Raw genomic sequence first — 23,902 nt, 5'->3', positions numbered from 1 at the left:
CAGGATGTTGCTGGCCCTCCTGGCCACCTGGGCACACTGCTGGCTCATGTTGAGGCGAGCATCAATCAGCACCCCAACATACTTTACCTCTGCACAGCTTTTGAGCCACTCTGCCCCAACCTGGAGCACTACATGGGGTTGTTGTGCCCCAAGTGCAAGACCTGACACTGAGCCATGTTGAACCTCATCCCATTGGCCTCTGCCCACCCTGTCCGGGTCCCTCTGCAGGGCCTTCCTACCTTCTGGCAGATCAACACTTTCCCCAACTTGGTGTCATCTGCAGTCGTAGTGAGGGTGCACTCAATTCCCTCATCCAAGTCATCAATAAAGATATTAAAGAGGATGGGCCTCACCCAACACCAACCCCTGGGGAACACCACTGGTGACCAGCTGGATGTCACTCTGTTCACCACCACACTCTGGGCCTGGCCATCAAGCGAGTTTTTAACCCAGCACAGAGTGTACCTGTCCAAGCCATGGGCTGCCAGCTTCTCCAGGAGAATACTATGGAAGAGTGTGTCAAAGGCCTTGCTGAAGTCTAGGCAGACTACGTCAACAGCCTTTCCCTCATCCACCAGGCGGGTCACCTGGTCATGGAAAGAGATGAGGTTGGTCAGGCAGGATTTGCCTTTCATGAACCCATGCTGGCTGGGCCTGATTCCCTGGTGGTTCTGCATACATTGCATGACTGCATTGAAGATGACCTGTTCCATCACCCTTCCTGGCACCGAGGTCAGGCTGACAGGCCTGTAGTTCCCTGGGTCCTCCTTATGACCCTTCTTATAGACAGGCGTCACGTTAGCAAGCCTCCACCATGACCGCTAATAGATGATGGAGAGCGGCCCAGCAATCACGTCCCTCAGCAAACTCCCTCAGCACCCTCTGATGGATCCTATCTGGCCTCATGGACTTGTGACAGTCCAGGTGGAGCAGCAGGTCTCAACTGTTTCCACCTGAACTGTGGGGAGGTTCTTCTGCTCCCTGTCCCAGACTTGCAGGTCGGGAGGCTGAGTACCCCGAGGATAAGTGGTCTGGCTGGTAAAGACAGATGCAAAGAAGGCATTAAGAACCTCAGCCTTTTCCTTATCCTCAGTGGTGATGTTCCCCACTGTGTCCAGTAAATCACAGAGATTCTCTTTGGCCCTCCTCTTGCCATTAATATATTTATAAAAACATTTTTTGTTATCCTGCAAGGCGCTGTGCTGATCAAGTGGCGCGCAGCACAGCCCGTGAGCCGCGCTATCTGCCTGACCCTTGGACTTGGCTGTGGCCTGATCTTTTTTCCAGCTTCCAAACAGTTTGCCAAGTGCTGGGGGGGGGGGGGGGGGGGGCCTCAGCGCAGGCAGGCCTGCCGGCTCCTGCCCCTGGCCACAGCCAATGCCTGCTGCACGGACAGGAGGCAGAGCCCTGCCTCAGCCTTGCCTGCAGGTCAAGGATACACTTTGTTCTGACTCCTGTTGTAACGTGAAAGGTTTTTCATAAGCCTCAGTCATGAACTGGGGCAAATTATGCAACCAGTTTGTTATACATCTTTTATCTATGAAATATTTAAAGGTGAGGATTTCCTCACACTTACCCACAAATTCTTGTTGAATTATTTTGCAAAGTTTGGAAGTACTGTCCAAGTAGATCAGTGCAGAGTTCACCTCCACTCCACTCAGAGTACTCCCTGTAAATGAGGTTCAGTGTTTGTTATCTGAGCAGCAGTTGATCTTCAGTCCTACAGTGAAAAGTCCACATAGAAATAGAGCAGTCCTAGTAGAAAATCTGTAGTCCTACAGCCACTACACATGCAAGTGGTAATATCTGTGTTTGATATTTGGAGTGCTGCAGGTTGCACAAGCACATCTGACAGCACTCCAAGCAGTTTTGTAAGTCGAAAGGTGCCCAAAAGACTGACGTATCCATAGCTCTAGGACAGGTTCATCTAACTTAGTCATGCTTTTGTGGGTTTACATCACTGCAACCTTTTCACCACAGCTCAAACACACCAGCTCACATCAGCAGGACAGCAGTTCACACTCTAGCAGTTTCCATCTGCTCCCCTGACACTGCATCCAAGCATTGCATTGCTGGCTGACCAGTTTCTGTGTGTTCCTGCATGCCTGCCTCTGCTGAAGTACAGCCGAGGGTCTTGCCAACAGCCCTACATTATATTATGTGGCCTAAGGGCAACAAAACACCTCATGTAAGCTTAGTGTTTGGTGCCTGCTCCTCAGCAAACCTGATTGTCTGTAAGTTGTAATGAACACTGTAACCTGCACTAACACACAGCAACCCCTATGCACAAAATGTCCTTCCATAATTAATCAGCTAGGCCAAAACATAGACATCATTTCATATAATTCCCACAATTTTCAGCTCAAAACATACCTCGCTGTGAATGCTGGGCCCAGCACCTGATTACACCTAAGCCTACAGTGGGTGGCAGGAGCTAATGGTGTTGAATATGGACAGGTCAGCTCCACCTAGTGTGAAGGTGCTCCAGTGCTTGGGAAAATGGTATCGACTGTTTGTAACTGCATAAAGAGCACTTAAAGACAAGTCAAGCAAATGTCCTAGTTTGCCCCAACCCTCTGATTTCGGAGACTGAGACCTCATAGCACTGTGTTATACTATATCAATTTAGTAGTCAGTGCCTTGACTACTTGTGTACACTCTGGTCCTTTCAGTGTTGCTGTCACTGGGGGGTTTGGGATGCCAGATGGCACAGGATAGGTGCTAAATCATAGGGAATAGGGTGGAATGAAGCAGAGAACAGGGAAAAGAACAGAAGAGTTCAAAAAAAACCCACTCCAGTAGTAGAGTACAATAATAGTAACAGGAAGTTATTCATGTTATACATCCTGCTACTGTATCATTTACTGTAGCATTTCAAGTAGGGAAGTTCTGGGTCTCCGAGTCACTGACAAGTTGTAAAACTCAGGGAAAAAAAAAAAAGGCAAAAAAAAGCACTTTTTTTTTTTTAAATTAGAGTATGAATTTTGAAGAACAATGTCAAAAAAAAAAGGGGGGGGTGCTTACTGGCTTGGTTATAAAATACTGTAGAGTTCAAGACTAGGAGAAAACATCAGTCTAAACTTCTGTATAATACAGGAGATTCTTCACACAGATACTCCATACTAAGCCAGTTAGTTGCTTGACTAGGGTGATGCATGTATTATATGCATTATAAGAAATGTTTTATGTAATCTGACAGGCTCTTTCATAAAAAGAATGCCCATAATTTGTTCAACAGGATTCTCTCTTAACAGCGCACTGAGAGGATCTGTACTGAGTGTGAATTAGAAGTGTACAGAAAATGAGGTTGTTACCTGTGGGGCCTTACCTCATTTCTCACAGAAGGCAGAAAATGGATATCAGCAGCATGAATGGTTTGACAATTAATCTAGAGCAGTGGGAGCATGGGGATCTGGGTTCTACCCTACCACAAGCACAGCCTTGTGCTGCCTCAGTCTGCTAGGACAGGCTTTGCATGAGTGATTGTTAAGTGCATAGTCCTCATTTTCTAGGCACCAGCATCAAAACAAACAAACAAACAAAATATCTGACACCACATTTTATTTTGCATACAGGCCTAAGCTGTTACTAATTCCAATCTTCACAGGCTTTATGTAAGCCTGGGAGGACAGCAAGGGAGGAAAGCTTGGCTCCCACTTAGTGGTACGTACAGGTCAGCCCACACATCTAACCCAGAGCAGCTGCCAGGTAGCCCATCACTCCTCTGCAGGATGTCAGTGTCTGCTAGCAAGTCACACAGTCCCTCACTGCTGCAAGCCACAAAAGCAGAGGGGATATATGGGATGCTGAATGTCAGGCTGTCCTTCAGGCTGGGGGGTGCACTGCACCCAAGCTGCAGCTGTCCTGGAGCCCATGACAACAGGCTTTTGTGTCCCCTGATCAATGTTTTGCCAGGCAATGTGGACTGAAGTCCAGAGTACCTCATGGACCTTAGGAAATGTGTCAAAATGCCAAATACTCTGACAAATCAAATACTGCATGTCTGAAAGTGGTACCCACAGGCAGTCAGTTCACCCTTACCCACGAACTGCAGACAAGGATTTTACTTTCCCACAAACTCACACAAACACTACAAAAATAAATTAATTTCTGTCTGTGAAGTGCCACGATATTGTGGTGGCAGCATTCAGGAGCTCCTTGAGTTAGGAAACTAACGTTTTACCCTGCATGGGGGTAAGAAGGACAGAAGAAGAATCCCTACCCAGAACACTGCAGATGAAGGAGGGGCTGGATAACTACTATTTCAGCTAGCACAAGGCATTCTGTTCAGTGAGGCAGGGAGAGTGTTTGATCATCCATTTAGGTTGTATCGTGGTAAATATCACAAGGTGCCTAAAGAAGGTTATAACAGTGCTGCTATCGCTGCCATCTTCTAAGTAAAAGCCTTTGCTCTGTAGACTTAATGTTCTCAGCCAGAGCCCACAGGAGGGCTGTGAAGGACCCAGCCAGCAGCTGAAGGTTGCAGCAGCTCTTTTATATGCATGCCGTGACTCACACTGGTAATTCACCTTAGTGGGGGGCGCATGTGGTCTAGAGCTCTTGTTGTTCATGCCTAAAGTTGGCTTTTAATATGGTGTTGTTATGTGGGTATCATAGATATACATTTATAGTACTCGCAAGTGTGTTACAGCTCATGCTGTAAGTGAACTCTGCCTTCCTGCCTCAGGCATAAACTCACGTATTGCCTCGTGTATTCACACAAAGCCCTTTACCGTGAGGTTTCACACCACCACCTTGTGCAGCAGCACTGAATAACAGCACTGGGGATCCAGTCCAGCTTTGAGTTGTACTATCTTAATCCACAGCTACATTTATATTACTATAACTAGCATTAGCATTCTAACAACAATAACGTTTGTCCCAGCAATGTTAAATTCAACACATTCCACATTCACCACAGTTAACTTTCTCCTCCCCTCTCCTTAGTAAAGACTTGCTGCACTTTACCAGGTTTTGACTGTGTTTATGCTACCACTTTCCATCATTAACTGCCCAACAGAGGGCAGAAGGAGCCTTCAGTTCGACTTCCCTGTGGATAAGCACTACCAACACTTAAACGACAGATTTGCACGACCAAGCTCGTTCCATTTGGGAGGAGTATTGGTAGTCCAAGGGTTAAAAGGAGGCTATGTTTTTGTTTCAAGAGTGATAGAAATTAATTACTTGAGAACATCCTGCCTGTACAGCCAGTGCAGGCATGAACTGAAGCAAAGAGCTAGAAGAGAATGAGTGAACTAGATGGAGCCATACTCTTTTGCGGAGGTACACAGGGACAGTATGAAGGGCAAGAGGCAAGAGTTCCAGTAAGTGAAATTCCAGTTACATATAAGAAAAAAAAATCACTATGCAGGGTGTCAAATGCTCAACCAGGGGTGTGAAGAGGCTGTGGGATCCCCAACCTTGAAAATGATTTTAACTCAACTAGACAAGGCCCTCTGTGCAACCTTAGTTAGTCCTGGTTTGAGCAGGAGATAGACCTAGAGGCCCACCTAAATCCTTTATATTTGTGTGATTGTCTGGATTTTTGTATGCTTGGCTAGCATTTTCATACAAAAATCCAGAAAATCACAAATCCTAAATCATTAAACACTTGTCAAGGAACTGAGAAACCCAGTTCAGTTTCTATCTCTGACAGTGACTTGCTGTGCCACCTTCAGTAAGTTAGGTAATCTTGGAAAAAAAGTAAGTTTGTCATCTGTGAGGCCAACGGGGACCTGCTGGTTAAGAATGGAGCATGGGAATGAACGAATGCAGGGTCTGTTTCAGGAAAGGGGCTCTCATACTCTCAGATAACAAAACAACTTGGGTGTCCATTGCTTCTGTTATGTGGGCCAGTCCCAGCCCCGAAGCTGAGGGAGCCTAGGGCTTTGAGGCTTCACAGAGCAATATCCATTTATAGGCTCCTGTTCAAAAGCCTAGTGGAATTGCAGTATTTTAATGATATTGTAGGATTTTGGCAGGGAGGGGTGGAATTAACTGATCTTTAAGGTCCCTTCCAACATAAACCATTCTATGATTCTATGATTTTTTTTTATTATTATTATTAACACAACATGAAAGATTCAAACATGGAAGTGATTTACACGACTCTGCCACACAGACCCTTAACTTCAGTGGCTTCCCAGTCAACTCCGAGCATCAATGGCACTAACTCAATGTGCTACTTCTGACTGAAAGAATTCAGTTAAGATCGCGTTGGTGATTTGAATAATATTACTAAGAATAGCATCTAGAAGCCTGACTGTAAATAAATACTATACATATTTTGTCACAAGAAAAAATCTCTGCCTTGGTGACTTTGAAATCTGGCTCAGACTGAGAAAGAATGTGAAAAAGTATTACCGATATTATCAAATATTATCTCTCAGAAGTTAACTCCCAGAAGCACTGCTTGACCATTTCAAACACAGGAAATCTGAAAAGCTATACTGTAAACACGGTTTTCCTAAAACCCTTTGTACAAGATCATTCTGCACAGATGTTGCAAACCTTCCTAATCTGTTGCAGTTATTACTGGTCAAGCAGAAGTTATGACAAAAGAATTGCAAGAGAATTCCATCCTGCCCGAGTATCTTATGGGAAGTGTAGGAAAAAATGAGCTAATCAGTAGTCTCCTCTTTTTCCCAAATAAGTAAACAAAGCAGCAGAAATCACAAGGACCAAAAGAAAGGTAAAATTTTGTATACAAACCACTTCTGCCACTCAGTTACATTATCTGTGCTTGCCATGTTGGTTTGATGTTAGTTTATTATTTGGTGTTCCCATTCACTGATAGACCATGAATTTTAACAGGGAAAATACTCTCTTTCAGAGTTCGAATGTGAAAATTGCACTACATTCATCTTGAACTGGCAAACATACACTAATCAGTAGTCTGGGCACCTGGAATACATTCTTCTCATGAATTTTACAGAGCACCTACCACTATTGGATCTTGAATTAAGGCATCTGAAGCAGAAAAAATAAAAAGATTGGGGTTGCTGAGGTTGAACAATAACATTTTTCCCAAATGTCAGCTACAAAAGGAGGAAAACAAAATGATAACACAGAGGACAACTTATATGGTGTGCTTGACATGTGATACCGAATGTTATTAATCGACATTGGCTTTAGCAACCTTTACCTTAGTAAAGGTAAGACAAAAACAGACTGCAAATGACCACACTGCCCAAGTGACAGATACATATATGTTGAGCACATAATTGTGCTTGGGGTAGCATTCAGCTCCTTCCTGCAAACACTAATCTTACACTAAAGTCAAAATCAATTCAGATGGCTGGGGTAAAAAGTCATCGTATGTCTAGGGAATCATGGCACAAGCACTCTGCAAAATCAAGCCCAATGTTACAAACAAGCTGTGAGATAGAAGAATGCACCACAAAGGAAGCCCAGCCATGCAGATGTGGAACTCCAGGTAAAGTCAACCTGAGCTTTACTGTCTGCCAGGACAGGATTCTGTACCATGGCAATGGATGAGAGATGGCTTCTTAGAGGATGCATGAGAGAGAGATTTATGCAAAATTCATTTTTTATTAACATGAATGGAACATTGTAAATATTAAACTGTAAAATGTGTATCTACAGTCAAGTATCTAGGTCAAGTATCTATAAAGGAATGTAAAAACTTAAAGGTTTATGGAAAAACTTTATAGGGAAAAAAAAACTCAAATTAACTTCATCTCTTCAGTTGGATGCTTCTTATACTGGGTTGTAAGCTTGGCTTCAAACTGGCTTCCCAGGGACATGCACTTTTTTTACAAAGCCACATGCTCTTCTGACTTTTCGGCACTCACAGGCCCTGACTGGGCAGCATATATTGTTCTGTGCTGGAACTGCTGCCTGTGCTTGAAGTTATGTGCGTATATTCCCTCATCAAACACAACCGCAGGTGGCCATTGAAACATGGCTACAATTCAGCTAGGGGAAAACAGAGCTGTTTCCTAGCCTAGGCCTCATATACAGAAATGCTAACTTAATTCTAGCCATGGGATCTTTCTTATTGGGGCTTGTGTGTAACCTAGGGAAGATTTTCAGAGCCCTAGCAGTTGTAAGAAACCTCCAAACTTTGCACTTGTAATTTTGCTAAAATATCGGTGAGGCTCTTCTCCTACTCTTTAAAAAATTAAGTCTTTTCTCTGATTTCAGAGCATGGAAACTGACCTGTTATACCCCGCCGTTAAACGAGGAAGTGTTCTGTAATTTCTGTGTATTTAAAAGCGCATCCTGATTCTGCCAAAGCCCCTTCAGACGAACAAACACACAACAAACCCACCCTATACAAAGTAAAAACAGCATCTTAAATATCTGCAGCGGACACGTTAGGAACACAAAGCCCTAGCTGTGTCTCACTGCTGCCCAGCTGTCCCAGCTGCTCTCCCGACACCAGCCCCCCAGCATTTCCCCTGCACGTACCAGCAATCTGTCGCCGTCGGTGTCCCCGAACACCCGCAGCCCCACGCCCCCCCCCGCCGCTCGCCGTGTGCCTGCTGCCACCTCCTGGCACGGCCGGCGCCCGGCACCCCAAAGCCGGGCACGGGCGCTTTTGGGGTGTCTCTGCTCATTGCACCCCTGGCAGGGCCTGGGGAATTCCTCGGCGACAGCATCCCTCAGTGCAGGGCAGCCAACTGTGGTCATGCTGATGCTGTTCCGCAATCCGGGCAGCTGGCAAGAAGGTTTTTACTCTTATTATTATGATTATTACTATTATTATTTTATTTGTTCTTTTTCTTCAGTGCTTTGCAAGAATCTCGACCCTAGATGAAGCCTCTGAGCCCTCAGCAGGAAGAGGTGCTGAGCTGGGGGTGCGATGAGCTCCCGAGCACCCAGGTGGGATGAGCACCATCGGGGTGACCCCAGCTGGGCTGCCCGGGTGAGCGTGCGTCGCGGGCAGGAGTCGGAGACGAGGGATAAGCAGCAGCGAGGCTTTACCTGTCACACGCCAAAGCTCCTGGTCGCAGTTAGAGATGGGGCCTGGGCTCTGAACAGGATCAATCCACCTGCAGAAGACATGAGAAGAGCAGCGCGGGCTTCCATGGCCCTGCCCGACCGCGGGTCCCAAGCAGTAGGGTGAGATTTGGGGCAGGCTGCCTCGTGCGAGGGAAATAGAAAGCAGAAGGGGCAGGGATTTCTGCTCTGCTGAAATATTGATGGCTGGGGAAAAGTGTGGGTGGGGAAAGCTTTAAAGCCTTGTTGGTCCCAGGAAGGGATTAGCTGTAAGAAGGCAGAAGCACAGCCTAAATGCAGAGCCTGGGGCTGCCTAATTTTGAAACAACCTGCAGGGACCAGTGCGAGGGGCAGGGTGCTGCGTTGTCCCCTGCCCCATGGAGGACCCAGAGGCAGCCATCAGCCACAGCCTCTGCTCCCGGGGGTAAGCTGCTGGTGAGCTCTGCGCTTGGGCATTGCTTTGGGAACAAGCAGTGCACAAACACACAAGAGCTTTGCCATCTGCCTTTGGGAGGAGGTATCTCAAAAGGGACAGGGTAGAGCTGCACCACCAAATACCAGTTTGGTGCTGGAAAGCAGCACGTCGCAGCCACAGCTCCATCCTGCCCTGCATCCCGAGGGCAGGGCACGGGCAGCCCCAGAGCTCAGTGGGGTTTGGCACGGACAGGGATGGACACGAGTCCAGCTGTCCCCAGAGCCAGGCTGGCACGAGGGGTGGGGGTGCTGGGGGTGTTCCCACCTCGCTGAGCCCAAACTGCCCCAGGGGAGCCGGGGTGCTCCCAGTGCCAAAAATCTCACCCAGGGGTGTGCCCTTGTCCCTACACTGCCACCCTCCCAGCGCAGGGAGCCGCAGCAGGAGGGAGTTTCAGGGCGTTTTGCCCAATGTTGACATTGCCGAGGGAAAAGACCCGGTTTTTAATCACGGACTGATTACTTCGAGGAAAGGCAGGGAAGCGGGGAGTGGAGGTGGGCCCGGAGCACACCAAGGGAACAATGGGGCCAGTGTTGGGCTGAGTGCCGCGGCTCCCTGCAGAAACGCCCGGTGAGGAGTTTTCAGCACATTTTGCTTACCCGCTCAGGTATAATTACAGCGGGGAACAAAGAGCCCTTCAGCCCTGCCTGGTCCCTCCGGCACAGCCCTGGGGGGCTGCGTGCACGCATGCACACACGTGGGGTGCAAGGGGATGGTGACCGGGTGGATGGCCCAGTCTTTAATTCTCTGTTTAATTCTCATTAATTCTCTGTCTTTTTTTTTTTTTGATCCATGTCTCCCACTCAGCCCACACCCCGAAATCCTGGCGCTGCCCAGCCGTCCTTGCTGTGCCAGCACCTGTCCTGGTTGCAGGGAGCAAGGACACAACCCTTTGGGTCGAAGCCCTCCAGTTGCTGCTGCTGCTTCTCCAGCACCATCCTGCAGAGCCCAGCACCCATCCAGACCCCTGGCCCTTTTGCAGGAACCAGCTGGGTTGGGCTCTCAAGACTGGCCCTGACACGGAGGTGGGGGGCACCGATGTCTGCCTGGGGCTGTGCCCCCTGCAGCTCCCCAGCACAAAGCAGGGCCAGAGACAAGTCCAGTTTCAGATTTCGGTCCCCAGTCCTGCACCCTGTTCGTGCTGCTGCAGGTCTGTGTGGGGCACGTGCCTGCAGCCTGGTGGGGTCCCAGCGAGGCACCCCGCAGCTCCCTCCCCGAGTCCTCACAGGCTCCCAGGCAGGAGCTGCACCCCGTGATTTCTTTCTCAGCGCTGAGCCTACCCGCTCTGTAATTGTCTGCTGGTTTGCATGCATAACTACAGCAACAGTGCATGGAAATTAGGCCTGTGTTTTTCAAGCCCGGTTGTTTTTCTAAACTGTTTAAAAACCCACTTTCCCTTCCCAGTGAACCCTGAGAAAACCATCAGGGTGGTTCTTCTGAGACGGGGATCAAAGCAGATTGCCAGCTCCCTCCATCCTGCCCTGCTAGCCTGGCTCCCCCCGCTGTGCTGTGGCGTGGGGCTGGTTTTGGGAGCCATGTCCAGCCCCACAGCATGGCTCTGCTTGCCCCGAGCCCCCCATGCAGCCACCAGGCCCTGTCCTGTCCTCTTCTGCATCCCATCGGGATGCTGCCAGCTCCGGGGCTCAGTCCTTCCCCGCACTGCAGGGAGTATGGAGCTTGCCAGGAGGCAGCCTGTTTAAAACCTGTTTTTTCTCATTTTAGGGAAAAAGAAACAACCCGAACCCTGATTTTCCACAAGGCTTTTGGCTGCATGGACAAGGCTGAGTGCCTAGAGTGTGGGCACAGAGGTGTGGTGGTCTCCAAATGGCCCATTTAGGGATGGGGTTAACAACACCCCCACCTGGCACCGAGGGGGACACAGGCACACATGGATGTCCCCAGCTCTCTCTGTCCTTAATACAGCTTTAGGGTTTTCTGAGCCTGGCCAGTGGTGCCACACACCTGGGCCGTTCCCGATGCGCTCAGAGTCTCTCGAGCAGGTAATTGCAATTCCTCAGCAGCCCGGCCCAGCTTATTTTGGCCTTGGCATCGTTCTGCATCCTGCTGCCCAGCTGGGTTATTTATCGTTCTGCCAGAAAAAGGATAAAGTCAGCACGGGTTTTCTGGGCACTGCACAAACCTACAGCCCCATACATGCAGCTCCACTGCCTGGGGCCGGGGGTGCCCTGGGGGGCTGCTGGGGTGAGGGGAACTTGCTGGGGTCCGCAGGGTGGGGCTGGGACCAGAGTGGGGGCTTGGCATGGAGGCAGGGTTTGGGCTTGTGGTGCAGGAACCAGCCCCTTGGTTCAGCTTTGGCTGAGGTCTGCTCATTCACCACGCCAGCCCTGGGTGTCAGGAGCACAAAACTTCCAAGAAAGGCACTTTTATCTGCACCTTTCCCCCTGCTGATGGGCAGAGCTGCATCCCCACATCCTCACCCTCCTGGGGTGAGATTTACACCAAACAGTGTGGCTGGGGATGCGGGGGCAGCTGCTCTGGTGGTGGTGGCCCCGCGTTCCCCGTGTCTCCAGCGCTGGCTGCTGCAGCCCTTCCCAATGTGGGGTCCCAGGGGATGCTCGCCATGGTCCTGCTGTCCTCTGGGGGGGAGGTGCCACCCCCTGGGACCTCAAGGTGGGAGGTGACAGAGCTGTGACAGCAGTGGGACCTGCCCTGGGCTGCCCCTGCCAATGCAAACACCTCGCTGGGTCACAACCAGGGCTGGCAGCAAGCCCACCTGCACTGAGCCCTGCTGGCACCGGCCAGCCGCCCTCCTACAGCCTCCCCTGGCCAGCCTCCCCTCTCTGCCCACCCCTCACGCTCAGAGAGATGCAAAATCCTCTTTAAATCCATTTTTTCCAGCCTTTCTATAGGCTGGAAAACCTCCGACTGCCCTCTGATCAAGCCAGCCCTCCGGCCACCTGGGCTCAGGGATCGGTGTCGGTGGGCTGGATGCGAGCTGGGTGAGCAGGAGATGAATGCTCCTGGGGGACCACAGCTGCCTCTCGCTCCCCGAGCAGTGGGTGCGATGTGGGGCAGGGCAGGACTGTCCTTGTGGGGTGCGGGGACGGATCCTGCAGCAACGCGGGGCTGCAGGGCGTGGGGTGCTCAGTGCCGCAACCACCCCTTGCTTGCCATTAGCCGGGCTCTGCGCTGTGCTCCCTTCCTCCCCCTCGGGGCATTATTTGGGAAAAACAAAACAAAACAAAACAAAACACTCCCCGAACCTGCTGCGTGGTTTGGGGCAAAATGCAACGGGTCCATGTTTAAAAAAAAAAACAGCAATCCGTCGGAGCCGGGCTGCAGCCGTGTGCTGGCTCGCTAGGTGGCAGCAGCCACTCTTGATGTTCTTTAGAAAGGTGTTTCGGGGGGAGAAAGCCAAGATTTTGTTTTCCTCTTGATGGTTTTGAAGGTGCTAACACCTTCAGGACCTGTTTATATATACATATATATTTAAATGTATATATATTTAAATGTATATATATAAAGCGCCCATCACCATACTGAAGCAGGAGCAGGGCGCTGCCGCTGTGATTTCCCATTGCCTTGGGGCATTGCCATCACCCGAGGATGCTCACCCAACACCATGGCCACCCACGGTGTAAGTTATTCTGAGTGTCCCTAAAAACATGTGATGCTTTTTGTAATTTTGCACCTCCTGGAGTGATATGAAAGTTTTTTCATTCTTCCTTTTAAACCCACATTTCTGGCCACCTTGGGGATGGGGAAAAGCCTGTATGTGTAACTCAGATAGTCCATAACGTGGCTCGGGAGCACAAGAGATGCCAGAGCAGCTCCACCAGGGCCCGTGGGGACAATCCGTGTGCGTCCCCATGTGTGCGGGGTCCCTGAGTGATCCAGCAGAGGCGGGTGCTGCTGACTTGCTGGTGAGTGAGACTTCACAACCGGGTGGCTGGCGCCTGTCCGAGACAGTTTGTGTTAATCGGGGATTATGGAAATAAACAGCTCTGACAATGCTACCAGCCCAGGCATGGAGCATATGCTCGGGGAAGCAACTCCTCCCAGAGCTGCAAAGCTGCCCCTTTCCACTTGTGGGACCTGCTGGGAAATGCAGAGCCCCGGATAGATGCAGCCCATGGCTGGCTTTTGGGGGGATGGAGGAGAGCCCCACCACGGTTCCCCCAAGGCTCCCCCAGCCCTCCCATCTTCCCTTTCCCCATGTGCCTTAAATTACTGCAGATGTTTGCTGAATCCAGCAGGCTTCAGGAATGAGCCGCTCGGTGCCTTCTTGGCCTCTCCAGCGAAGCCTCGTGCCGTAAACACAACAACACAGGCTTGTTCAGAGCCCTTGAAGTCAACAAGTCCTCCTGCCTCCAGGGCTGGGCTGCTGCTAAATATAGCGGAGGGCACTTTCCATTCATAAAACGGGAATTATACACGGGGAGGAGGGGCTGGGATGCAGGCATGGGCTGAAACGCTTGGCCCCATCCTTCCCCCGAGCTCTTTGCGGACATAGGAGAGGAAATGCTTTTGGGGAGCTGGGAGGAATCCTCAGCTCAGGCATTTTGTCTTCAATGGGGTTGATTAAAGGGTTTTTCTTGGCATGCATCCTCAGTTCCATTAGCCGAGGGAGATTTGCAGGGGAGCAGGGGCTGGTGGGGTGGCTGTAGCTCTGTGTGGGTGGCTGTAACATTCTCCTGCCTCTTTCCTCCACCAGCTGCAGCCCCAGTGATGCAATCGCACAGACACAGTGGTGTCTGCAGCAGCTTCTAACCCTGCGTGGGTTTGGGGGGAGAAGGAGTCCCATCTCCAGACTGCTGGGGGCCTTAGGGAGGTGCTGCCACCCAAAAAAGGCAGGGGGTGCCTGGGCACTGAGCCAGAGGCAGTGTGTGCCCCGCGCTGCTTCAGGGCTGCCCCTGTTCCCCTCAGTGCTGCTGAGTTCAGCACAGGTTCAAAACCTCTGCGGTTTTGGCACCCAGCTTGTTTCTAACCCCAGCTCAGAACTGCCAGGGCAGCACGATTTCTAGGTACACCGTAGCTCCTTTGATGCCACGGAGATCTGAAGGCTAAATAAAGCTGTAAGCCCCACTCTGCGTAGCACTCGGGTCCAGCTCCAAGAAACCCGGTTCCTTTTTATGGCCTCTTTAGATCAGCAGCTTCCTGCTGGCTCCAGCCTTGCACCGCATGTGCGCGTGAAACAACGGAGCTCAGAGAGCCATGACAGCTAGGAAAGGGCTGGGTTTCACACTGAACTGTTTCTCTCTTTCTTTCCCTTTTCCTTTTGAAATTCCCCCATTTGGGCCTCTAATGGAAAATAAAAAAATAAAAAAATCTGGTGCTGGGTATTCAGCTGCTGGAAACCAGCTCCTCGTTACTGAAAAGCACAGAAGTGGTGCAGGGTCTCCTGGTATCAATCAATGACATTTAAGGTCACTTGCATTCATCCCTGTCGCTCCTGGCCTTTGAATATATGGACCGGGGACATCAGGGGAGCCGCAATGTTCTGTGCCAGCACGGGAGGTAAATCCTGAAGGCCAGCAAAGAAGCAATAGAATCAGTAAAGAGTCCTCGAAGCATGATTTATTGGTGCTCTCAGGTGAGATCTCACCAGGGCGAGACCCTGCCATGAGAAGAGAGAAGGCGGTGGGTCAGGTAACGGGTGGGCAGTGGATGTATGGGGAGGACCCTCGGGCAGGGCCACCCCAGCCTGCAGATGTGGCTCAGGGAAGCTCCTGTCCCCAGGGCCGGTGGCAGGCGGAGCGCTGCCAGCCCCGCTCGCTAGCTCTGCATGAAGAGGTGGAAGTTGGTCCTGGTGAACTCCTGGTGGATGCTGTCGAGCAGTTTGTCCGAGTCCTGCGGGACGTCTGAGGGGACCGGCTGTCCCGGCAGGAGGCTCTGCTCTGGGGTGTAGGTGAAGGTGAACGAGCTGGAGTAGATGAGGCCATCATCCCTGATCAGCAGGAGCGGGACTGTGATGGGGTATCGCAGCCACCTCCAGTCACTGCCGAAGGCGGAGACATCGGGGACAACGCACACCAGGGATTTGGGGCTCCTGGGAGCAGTGCATGAAGAAAATGTGCTTTAATAACCTGGGAGGCACATCACTTCCAACCTGGGGCTCAGCGGGAAGTCTCCAGCCGCTCTCCTCTCTCCTCCCACCTGTTTTGTTCCTCTGCCAGGGCTCCTTGCTTGTCTTCAGCCCCTGGGGTCCCCGTGGCCTCCAGCCACCCCTACAGCACAGCCCTCCCACACCAGGAGCAGCACCCGTGCACCCAGCCAAGCAGCAGCGAGGTGGGCAGCGACCCCAAACCCCCCCACAGCCCTCCCCACTGTTCAGTGCAATGCTCTAGCTTGGTCCTGCAGCACGGGCGGTGCAAGTGCCCCCTTCGCCCAGGCTGGCAGCCACATCCCACATGGCCTGCATAGCACATCCCACAGGCACCGCTGTGCCTGACCCAGAGGCTCCCCCACCAGCTCCGCCCCCACCTTTTTCCACCCTTACCTGTACATCGTCTCTGCCTCCACATCTCCGAACCAGACCTTGAGGTGTGCGTGGAAATGCTCGCCCTGCACCTCCAGCATGGCCACGTCCCCGCCGCCGGTGAGCTGCGGCGGCAGTGCGTTACGGCACCAGCTGCTTTGCCCCGCGCCCCGGCCCCGCGCAGAGCCCCGAGGAACAGGGCAGCGTTCTCGCCGCATCCCCACGCCAAGAGAAACCGAGCAGAGGAGCCCTCTGGGGATGGAGATGCCCCAAAAGGCGTCCCACAGCCGGAGCCCTGCCTACCTGCAGGGCAGCGATGAGCGGCACGGGGCTGACGGGCTCGCGGGCGCAGGCCAGGCTCTCGCTGAAGGTGTACTCCACCATCTCAGTGCCGATGATGGTCCAGCAGGAGCCATCGTTCAGCAGCTCCCGGTTGGCTTCTTTCGGGCACGGAGACGCCTGTGGAGAGGGTCACAGCTCTGTAAATGTCATGGTGGGGACAGTAAGGGACCAGGGCCAAGGACGCCTGGCTTCTGCCTGGTGCCAGCGAGTGCCGGTGCCTCTGCTATAAATGGGGATTGAGATGCTTTGCAAACACCTCGGTGATGAGTTTCCCACGAAGGCTGGAGGGAGGTGGTTCTGCAGTGATTCTTAGCTTAATTCGGAGGCAACCCCGGTTGGTGGCAGACCTCCCCCTCCCCGTGACCCGCTCCCAAAGAGCAACCAAGTGGAGCAGTCTGGATATGGAGCACCTGGGGGTCCTCAGCCCCTCGTACCTGGAACTGGATGACTTTCTCTGTGGACAGACACAGGTACATGCGGTCGCTGCCCTGGAACTGGAAGGCACATTTGTGGAGCTGGGAGATGGGCTCGTCCACGTCCAGCATGGCGTACTGCTTGCTCACCTTCCGGATGATCTGCAGGGCAGGGGCACCTGCTCAGCATGGGGCTGGTGAGTCCCCTGCCCCGAAGGAGGCTGTGCCCCCGTGAGGAGGAAGCGAAGGGATGAAGCACACATTGCCCTTTGCGAGACCCTGGGCTCAGAGGAGCAGGAGAGCAGCATGGGCCCGGGGATTGTACCCATTGCTCAGGTCCCTGCCACCCAAGCCCCGTGGGGATTGAGGCTTACCAGGGGAGGCAGGGTGACACCAGTGGCCGTACAGATGAGCTGCACCACGGAGCCGTAGCGGATGTACCCTTCCCGCAGGGGGAACTCACTCTGGTTGTAGCGCTCATCGGCTTCGGGGGAAGGAGAGAGGCAGAGTCAGTGCCACGAGCAGCAGGGAGCAGGTCTGGCCACAGCCACAGTGCTTTTTTTATGGCTTTATCTGCACCACAGGTGCTCACTGCTTGGAGAGACCTGGCTGGGAGGCCAGCACCCAGCAGGGCTGGGATGTGGTACCGCGCAGAGACATGGTTGGTGTGAGCCCCATGAGGCTCCTTACCGAGGTGTAGGGTGAAGGCCGCCCACTGCCTGGCGCTGGCGATGAAGGCTCCCCCCTCCACGGAGAGGTAGCGGGTGCTGACGGTCTGGGAGCGCAGGCGGTTGAAGAGGGACACCTTGGAGCCCGAGGAGATGCACACTGCAGAGGGAGGTGGCTGGGTTAGTGTTGGCCAGCTTGCTCGGGGCTCAGGCTACAGCCCTGCTGCTTCTGGTGGCACCGGGGAGGACGAGTCCTGGTTACTGGGGTGAGCAGCACTGCAGCAAGCAGCACTTCCATCTGCCATTCTCTTTGTGTGAGCAGCAGCCCAGCCGCACCTCCCAGAGGTGCAGGTGAAGCCCACGGGGTGGGGAGCACATTAGCACCAAAGCCCTACAAATTGCAGTGGGTCAACCCTTTGGAAAATGGACATCAATATGCCCACATGTATTCTTTTTTGAGGGTGCCCATGGGCTTTGGATCAGCCCTGACTGCTTTGGAGGCAAGATGTGAGCACCCATCCCATCCCATCCCATCCCATCCCATCCCATCCCATCCCATCCCATCCCATCCCATCCCATCCCATCCCATCCCACCCCCCAGCAGACCCATTCCCGTACGCACAGTCCGTGTTCTTCAGCGACTGCTTCTTCTGCGAGGGCTTGGAGATGACCTTGATCAGCTTGCTGTGGAAGGTGCCGATCTCCTGCCCGTTGCTGAAGAAGAGCTTCAGGACCAGGCGGAAATGTTTGCGCTTGTCCGCGTCCGAGATGTACAGCGCCTTGGCGCAGCCGAAGCCCTGCGGGGGGCATGAGGAGCAGCCAAGCGTGGGCTGGGGGCAGTGGGCATGGCCCGAGCCCCTCCAGCCTTCCTCGCCCTCCTCACCTTCCTCACCACCAGCCCGGGCAAGGCGTCCCCGCAGGACAATAGTGCCCTTTCAAAGAGCCCCGGGTTCATTTACAGGGGGAAACGGCCGGAGATGTTATTACAGGTGCGGTGAAGAGCCGGGGATCGGCAGAGGCTTTATTTACACAGGGGGCAGAGAATTCCTCATGGAAATTAATGTTTGCGTGTGATTTATCCCGCGTAACATGAGGGATCGCCCTGGGTTTTCGGTTTCCCCACCGTGCTGGCTCTGGCAGGGCTGATACGCCGTGCTCTAGCAGCACCTCGAGTGCTGCAAACAAAGCTCTTTTTGTGATGTTTTTGGCCCAACACAGACCCCGCACTCTTCAGGGACCCCAGATAACAGTTTTTTCCCCTTCTTTTCCCCTATCAAAAGATGCTGGGTCTCCTCTCAAGCTCTTGAACTTTGGGACTGAGCGGTGTTTTCCTTTGCTGTTTACCCACAAATGAAAGGGCAGGCTTTCAGTTTGCGATAAGCCGCGCTGCTGCTCAGCGGGAGCGCATAACGGGCTGGGGAAGCTGTGCGATTTTTGGCAATCAGCCTGCCCCAGGGCTGCACAGACCTGGAAAGGCGGTGAGAAGGACGGATCCTGCCCACGGGGAGCGGGCACTGCAGGGCTAACCCCGCACAGAACATCCCCAGCGCAGCAGGCTGCGAGCCCTCAATTTACCTTTGAATCCGGCTGCTCCTCGAAGCTCAGCTTCTGCGTCTCCATCAGGCTGCTGCCCATGCTGTCCAGCCCCATGTACCCCCACACGCGGAAACCCGCCTCTCCCAGGTCCCTGGCTGGAAGAGACGGGGATAAAAACCTTCCAGCCCCACGCTGGCACCTGCTGGGGCTCCTCCTGGGGTGGCCCAGGCTGCTGCCTGCTCAGGTCTGTACTGCAGAGGGGCCAGCCCCAGGGAAAGAGGAGCTTGGGGGGCACAGAAATAATAATCAGGATGCGTTTCCCTTTGCAGAGGTGGAGGATGGCTCGCCGGGAGAGGTCTGGGGCTGCCACCCCACACGTACCTGTTAGCTGCTCCTGCTTTAACTTCCATCCCGGCCCACTCAGGTAAACGCAAGGCAGGGGGCAGAAAAACCTGTGGAGACAAGAAGGCCCCTCCTGACAGCACTCAAACACCCAGAGACGGTGCTTGGCTCAAGGTGTGGCTTCGGGCACCCCTGCGGAGCCAGCATGGTGCCGCTGCCGCACCTCTGGGTGCTGCTGGTGGGTGCTGGGTGCTGCAGCCCCCCCAGCTGAGCCCCCGGGGTCAGGCCCCCGCTCTCTGCCCGCCTGGAATGCAGAGTTTCGGCAGCTCAGGAACAGAGTTTGCATTCACAGCCAGATTCAGAGCCCAACGCAAATAAATCTATGTGCGGGGTTTTGGAAACCTATTTTCCTGTGTTTTATTTGGGTTTCCACTGTCTTTGCACTTGGGTGAATGGCACAAATTCATCCTCTATTCATACTGGGTAAAACGCGAGCAGTGCAGGAGGGGGTGATATTTTGGGGCCCTAAAGTGCTGGGCTACGGATTTATTTATACAAATCCCCCGGGCTCTGGACCCTGAATCCCAACACGAAGGAAAAAACAGCCCCAGCCCCATTCATCTGGGTGCAGTTCAGCCTTCGAGGCAGAGCCTGTCACCTCAAAGCTGCTCGGTAATAAGGGAGGATTATTTATATCACAAGGGTTAATGGAGGATTAATTACACTCCGGTGCCACATGCTGACGTCGCTGCCCGGGAGTAGCAATTTTGGAGATCCGAGCCAGAACCTCAAGGTGTTCCTGCGATGTGGGGAGGATTGTCCAAAATAGCAGCTTTGGGGAGACGGTGGGCATTGATGGAGACGTCCCAGTGTGGCCGTTCAGATGTTAAGACGATTTCCAGAGCACTTAAAACACTGACCTCTCTTCTTATTCTTTGCAATTTCATGCTGAGAGGGTGAGACCTGAATAGCTTCTTTCTTTTTTTTTCCCCATCCCTCTGACCTCCTGTCCCTGGGAGGAACCCGGCGGGAGGATTGCCCACTGGTGCGAGTTGGGGTGAAGGTGCCCTCTCATGCTGCTCAGCCCATGAAGACTGTTACCTTTTTTCATTGCCATACGACTTCTGGGCGACCTTTGCATGCAGTATGAGTACTGTCTGGTCTGCCGGCAGCTGCAGGTACCTCCGCACGCCGTCTCGGAGCAAGTTGGCTTGGTAGGGGTTGGATCTACGAGACAGAGGTCCCACAGCACTGCAACACCCGGACTGGGCTCCTCACCTCGCTAGCAAATGATACCAGCCCCAAACCCAGCCCTCAGCTCCCTGCACCACGCAGCTGGGCACTGAGAGGCACCGGGAGGGTTTTTAGGGCCACATCAAGGCTTTCTGCCCTGGTAACTGGGAGCAGTTCCCGTGCACCTGCCCTTTAACTCTGCTGGCTCAGGCGGTCGGGCAGGGACAGGCTGGCTGGGTCCGAGCCCGAGGTGTCCTCCTCTGCCGTGGGACCTGAGGGACCATGTTACAATTAGCCTGACACCTCCAACCCTTCACTTCCAGCTTTCCCACGCTGTGAATGAAGCCGATGCTTTCCTGCCTGTACGTGAAGATGAGCACGCCTCCCATGCAAACAAGTATTTCCCCAGTGCCTCCTCTGTTGGCAGATAGTCCCGCAGGGACCCGGCGCTTTGCTGTCCGCAGAGTTTCCTATTGCTGCCCTGTTTGGTTATGAGATGGGCAATATAACCTCGATTCTCCATGCGTTAATACATCATCAGCAAGCATAAATCAACGGGGCTGTGCCAAAAGCAGATTTACGGCTGGCACTGGTGCCATCCACAGCACCAGCTGCCACCCTGAATTTGCTGAATTCAGCCATCCAGGCTGAATTTGCTGCCCTGTGCCCCAGTGCCCCAAGTCGAGCTTTACCCCTTGGTTTGCCACCAGCAACCTATCCAGGATAGGTTTTCATCTTGCTGAAACCTTCTCTCCAACCCTTCTTTCTACTGAGTGGTTTGTATCCTTGCTCAGGCAAACATAAGAATGAACCAGGCTCCATGCCTGATTTATTTTTTTCTATTTTTTTTTCCCTGCGGGTCCCATCGCTCAGTGTTCAGTGCCAAATGAGGAGCGCAGCTTTGGGTCCGGCCGGGTGTCAGCTCCATGTCCCCCACTGGGTGCCCCCCACCCCGCTGGGTGCCCATGGCAGAGCTCAGGGCTGCCTGGGAGCGGCGGGGCTGGTGCTGGAGGCAGCCCCTCGGCTTCACCCATCGGCAGGGAGTGTTTGGCAGCAAATTGCCAAAAAATGTGGATTAAGACGTGTGCTGACAGCGTGGCCGGCAGCAACACCTGCTTTGCAGAGCTTCCTGCAGCAACAGCTCGGGGCAGGGCTGGGCTTGTGCACGTATCATCGCTCCATACCATCACATCCCTGCGTAATGCCAGAGGCACGGGGGCTGCTGCACAGGTCTTGTTGGAGACTTCTGGAATAATTATCCACGTGCTACTTGCTGCTTAGTGCAGGAACGTGCATGCCAACAGCAGGTAAGCAGACTGTGGTTCTCCAGATTTGATGTCTAGCTGTGGAAGGGCTACCCAGAAACTTGGGGAGTTTAATTTCTCCTTTCTCTGCAGCCATTGCTGCCCAAATCTGGGGGTTAAATTGTTTGAGTGACGCCCCTCTGAACAGTGCTCACCATTCTGACCAGGAGCCGACCACCCAGCATCCATCATCTGGTTTAGATTTGCCTTCAGCAAGTCAAAGAGCTATTGCTAAAGCGGCTCGGTATGCTGCTCGGTACCCACTTGGCTCCTTCTGGCACCTCCAGCCTCTGCAGGGTTACAGGGAATTATTCACTCCCTCTGACATTTATTATATTAAATTATTAAAATGCTTTGATTGTAGTGCAGTGTTAGTTCAGTGTCATGTTAGCAGCACCACGCGGGCCGGGCTCTCACAGCCCGCGCTAACAGCCTCCTTTTCAGAGCCGCAATTCCCAGCTGGGAATCAAACGCTCTTGCACAAAGTTGGGCATTATGCAGAGGCAGAGCGAGGCCCTGCCTCCTCGGCTCTGCGGGCCACGACCCCTTTCCTTGGCTGATTTTTGTAAGCCTTTCCCTCTCCGTGCTCAGCCTGGCGCTGTGCAGTGCTGGGGCTCTTCTCTTGCTTTAAGCCTGGTGGGTTTGGATGTGCCGCAGGAGCGGGTGTGCTTTGAGGTGTGCTTGGACGGGATGATCCCTGCGGGTCCCTTACACCTGGGGATGTTGTAGGGGTGGCTCTGGGGTGGCTCTGCCCGAAGTGAGGGGTGTGACAGCACCCAGACTCCGTGCGTGCTTGCAAGCCTTGACCGCATTGCTGTGCATGGGCCAGGACGCAGGAAAGGAGAAGCAGAGCCCTGCGTGCTTTCCGTGGGAGACACAAGGCTGGACCAGCTCTGGTGTGGACACCCCCTGGTCTCCTCACTGCCTCCTGCTCTGCGAGGGCAGGTAGGGCAGAGAAGCCCAGCACCGCCCCGTGTTCGCACCCTTGGGTGACCCCAAGAGCAGAACACCCACGTGAGGGCACTGGGAGAACCAGACCCCCCCTTGCCACTGCTCCCCAGCCCTGGCTGCCATGCGGTGCCTGCTCTTCCCCAACACTCACCGGCTCAGCCTGCAGAGGATGGGTGCCAGTTTTCGGGGTCCTGCTGAGAATGGAAGTGCCTGACTCGGGAGACCTAAATACCACCCATCAGCTCTTGTTTGAGGTCTTCAAGTCACTGTGTAGATGAGAACCTTAACTCACATTAATGCTATCCTGGAGTGCACACTGATCCAGGTGCACAGCATTAATTTTCTGCCTTTCAACCCCAAAAGGAGCTGTCGTTTGCCTTGCTCAGAGCACAGCTGCCCTGCAGCTTGCTGGCGACTTGGTGCCACAGAGTGCAATTGTTCTTTCCTGTGGCTGGGGAAAACCGAATGTCCTAATAAAGAATATCCATTTTAGAGGTCTGGGTTATATTTCGTAGAGAGCAGGGGAGAAAAAGCCTGCAGTGCTCCTGGGTATGGAGTCAGCGTGATGTTTATGCAAAAGGAAAAGCCATTAGAAATCACAGAAATGAGAAGCCTGCAGTTTCTGGCTTCCCTCATTTTTCAATACCTCCTTTAATCCAGACCAACCCAACCCACAAGCCCTTGTATATGCACGGGTATTTATAAATCCTATATTTTCGTTGCTGCACACACAAGCGAAATTCAGCCTTTTCTGGGCTTGGGGGATTTCTCGACCACACCAACGGCAAACACCAGCCGGGGACGGGAGGCAGGACAGCTGTGGGGGAGCGGGGGCCAGGCAGGGTGGTCACCCACGGCGTGCTCCTGCCCCACCACCGCCCCGGCAGCGCCCAAAGGCCCATGTTTGGTACCGCAGCATCGCCTCGACTGCGAGAAAGCTCAGATAACGGGGGTGGTTTGCTGGGGTCTCCTTTCTCTGATCCGCCTGCTGTTGTTTGTGTTAGCGTGGGGAAGGCGGAAAGTGCTGCTAAAGCATTAAAGCTGGGTGCTGTGAAGCACTAACGGTGGCTCCTGCCACCACGGAGATGATGTGAGTGCTGCAAGGCGGTGGAGGACTGGGAAGCTCTGTTCCAGGGCGTTTAATGACGATGCTCCCCAGGGCTACAGCCCCGCACATCACTTGTCCTCGGGGAGCTGGACCAGGTTCAGCTCCCTGCTTCCAGCCCAGCTCCCCGAGC

The 23,902-nt window shown here is 53.2% G+C and overlaps 1 protein-coding gene across 1 annotated transcript; it reads right to left on the bottom strand.

The window, feature by feature from the left end:
• Positions 1-14,797: 14,797 nt before the first annotated feature.
• On the bottom strand, positions 14,798-23,583 carry RBPJL (recombination signal binding protein for immunoglobulin kappa J region like; the record flags this gene model as incomplete). The annotated part of the gene is made up of 11 exons (XM_080557819.1): positions 14,798-15,446; positions 15,897-16,000; positions 16,179-16,334; positions 16,652-16,792; positions 17,005-17,114; positions 17,321-17,458; positions 17,921-18,095; positions 18,874-18,989; positions 19,216-19,286; positions 20,278-20,403; positions 23,576-23,583. The coding sequence occupies 11 exons, from the start codon at positions 23,581-23,583 to the stop codon at positions 15,173-15,175; spliced, it is 1,419 nt and encodes a 472-aa protein (XP_080413945.1). The 3' UTR covers positions 14,798-15,172.
• Positions 23,584-23,902: the final 319 nt, after the last annotated feature.

Source organism: Anser brachyrhynchus (genome assembly GCF_964034855.1).
Source record: "Anser brachyrhynchus genome assembly, chromosome: 16".
Taxonomy (NCBI): domain Eukaryota; kingdom Metazoa; phylum Chordata; class Aves; order Anseriformes; family Anatidae; genus Anser; species Anser brachyrhynchus.
The sequence above is the reverse complement of the archived record's forward strand: the minus strand, read 5'-3'. Positions and strand labels throughout refer to the sequence as shown.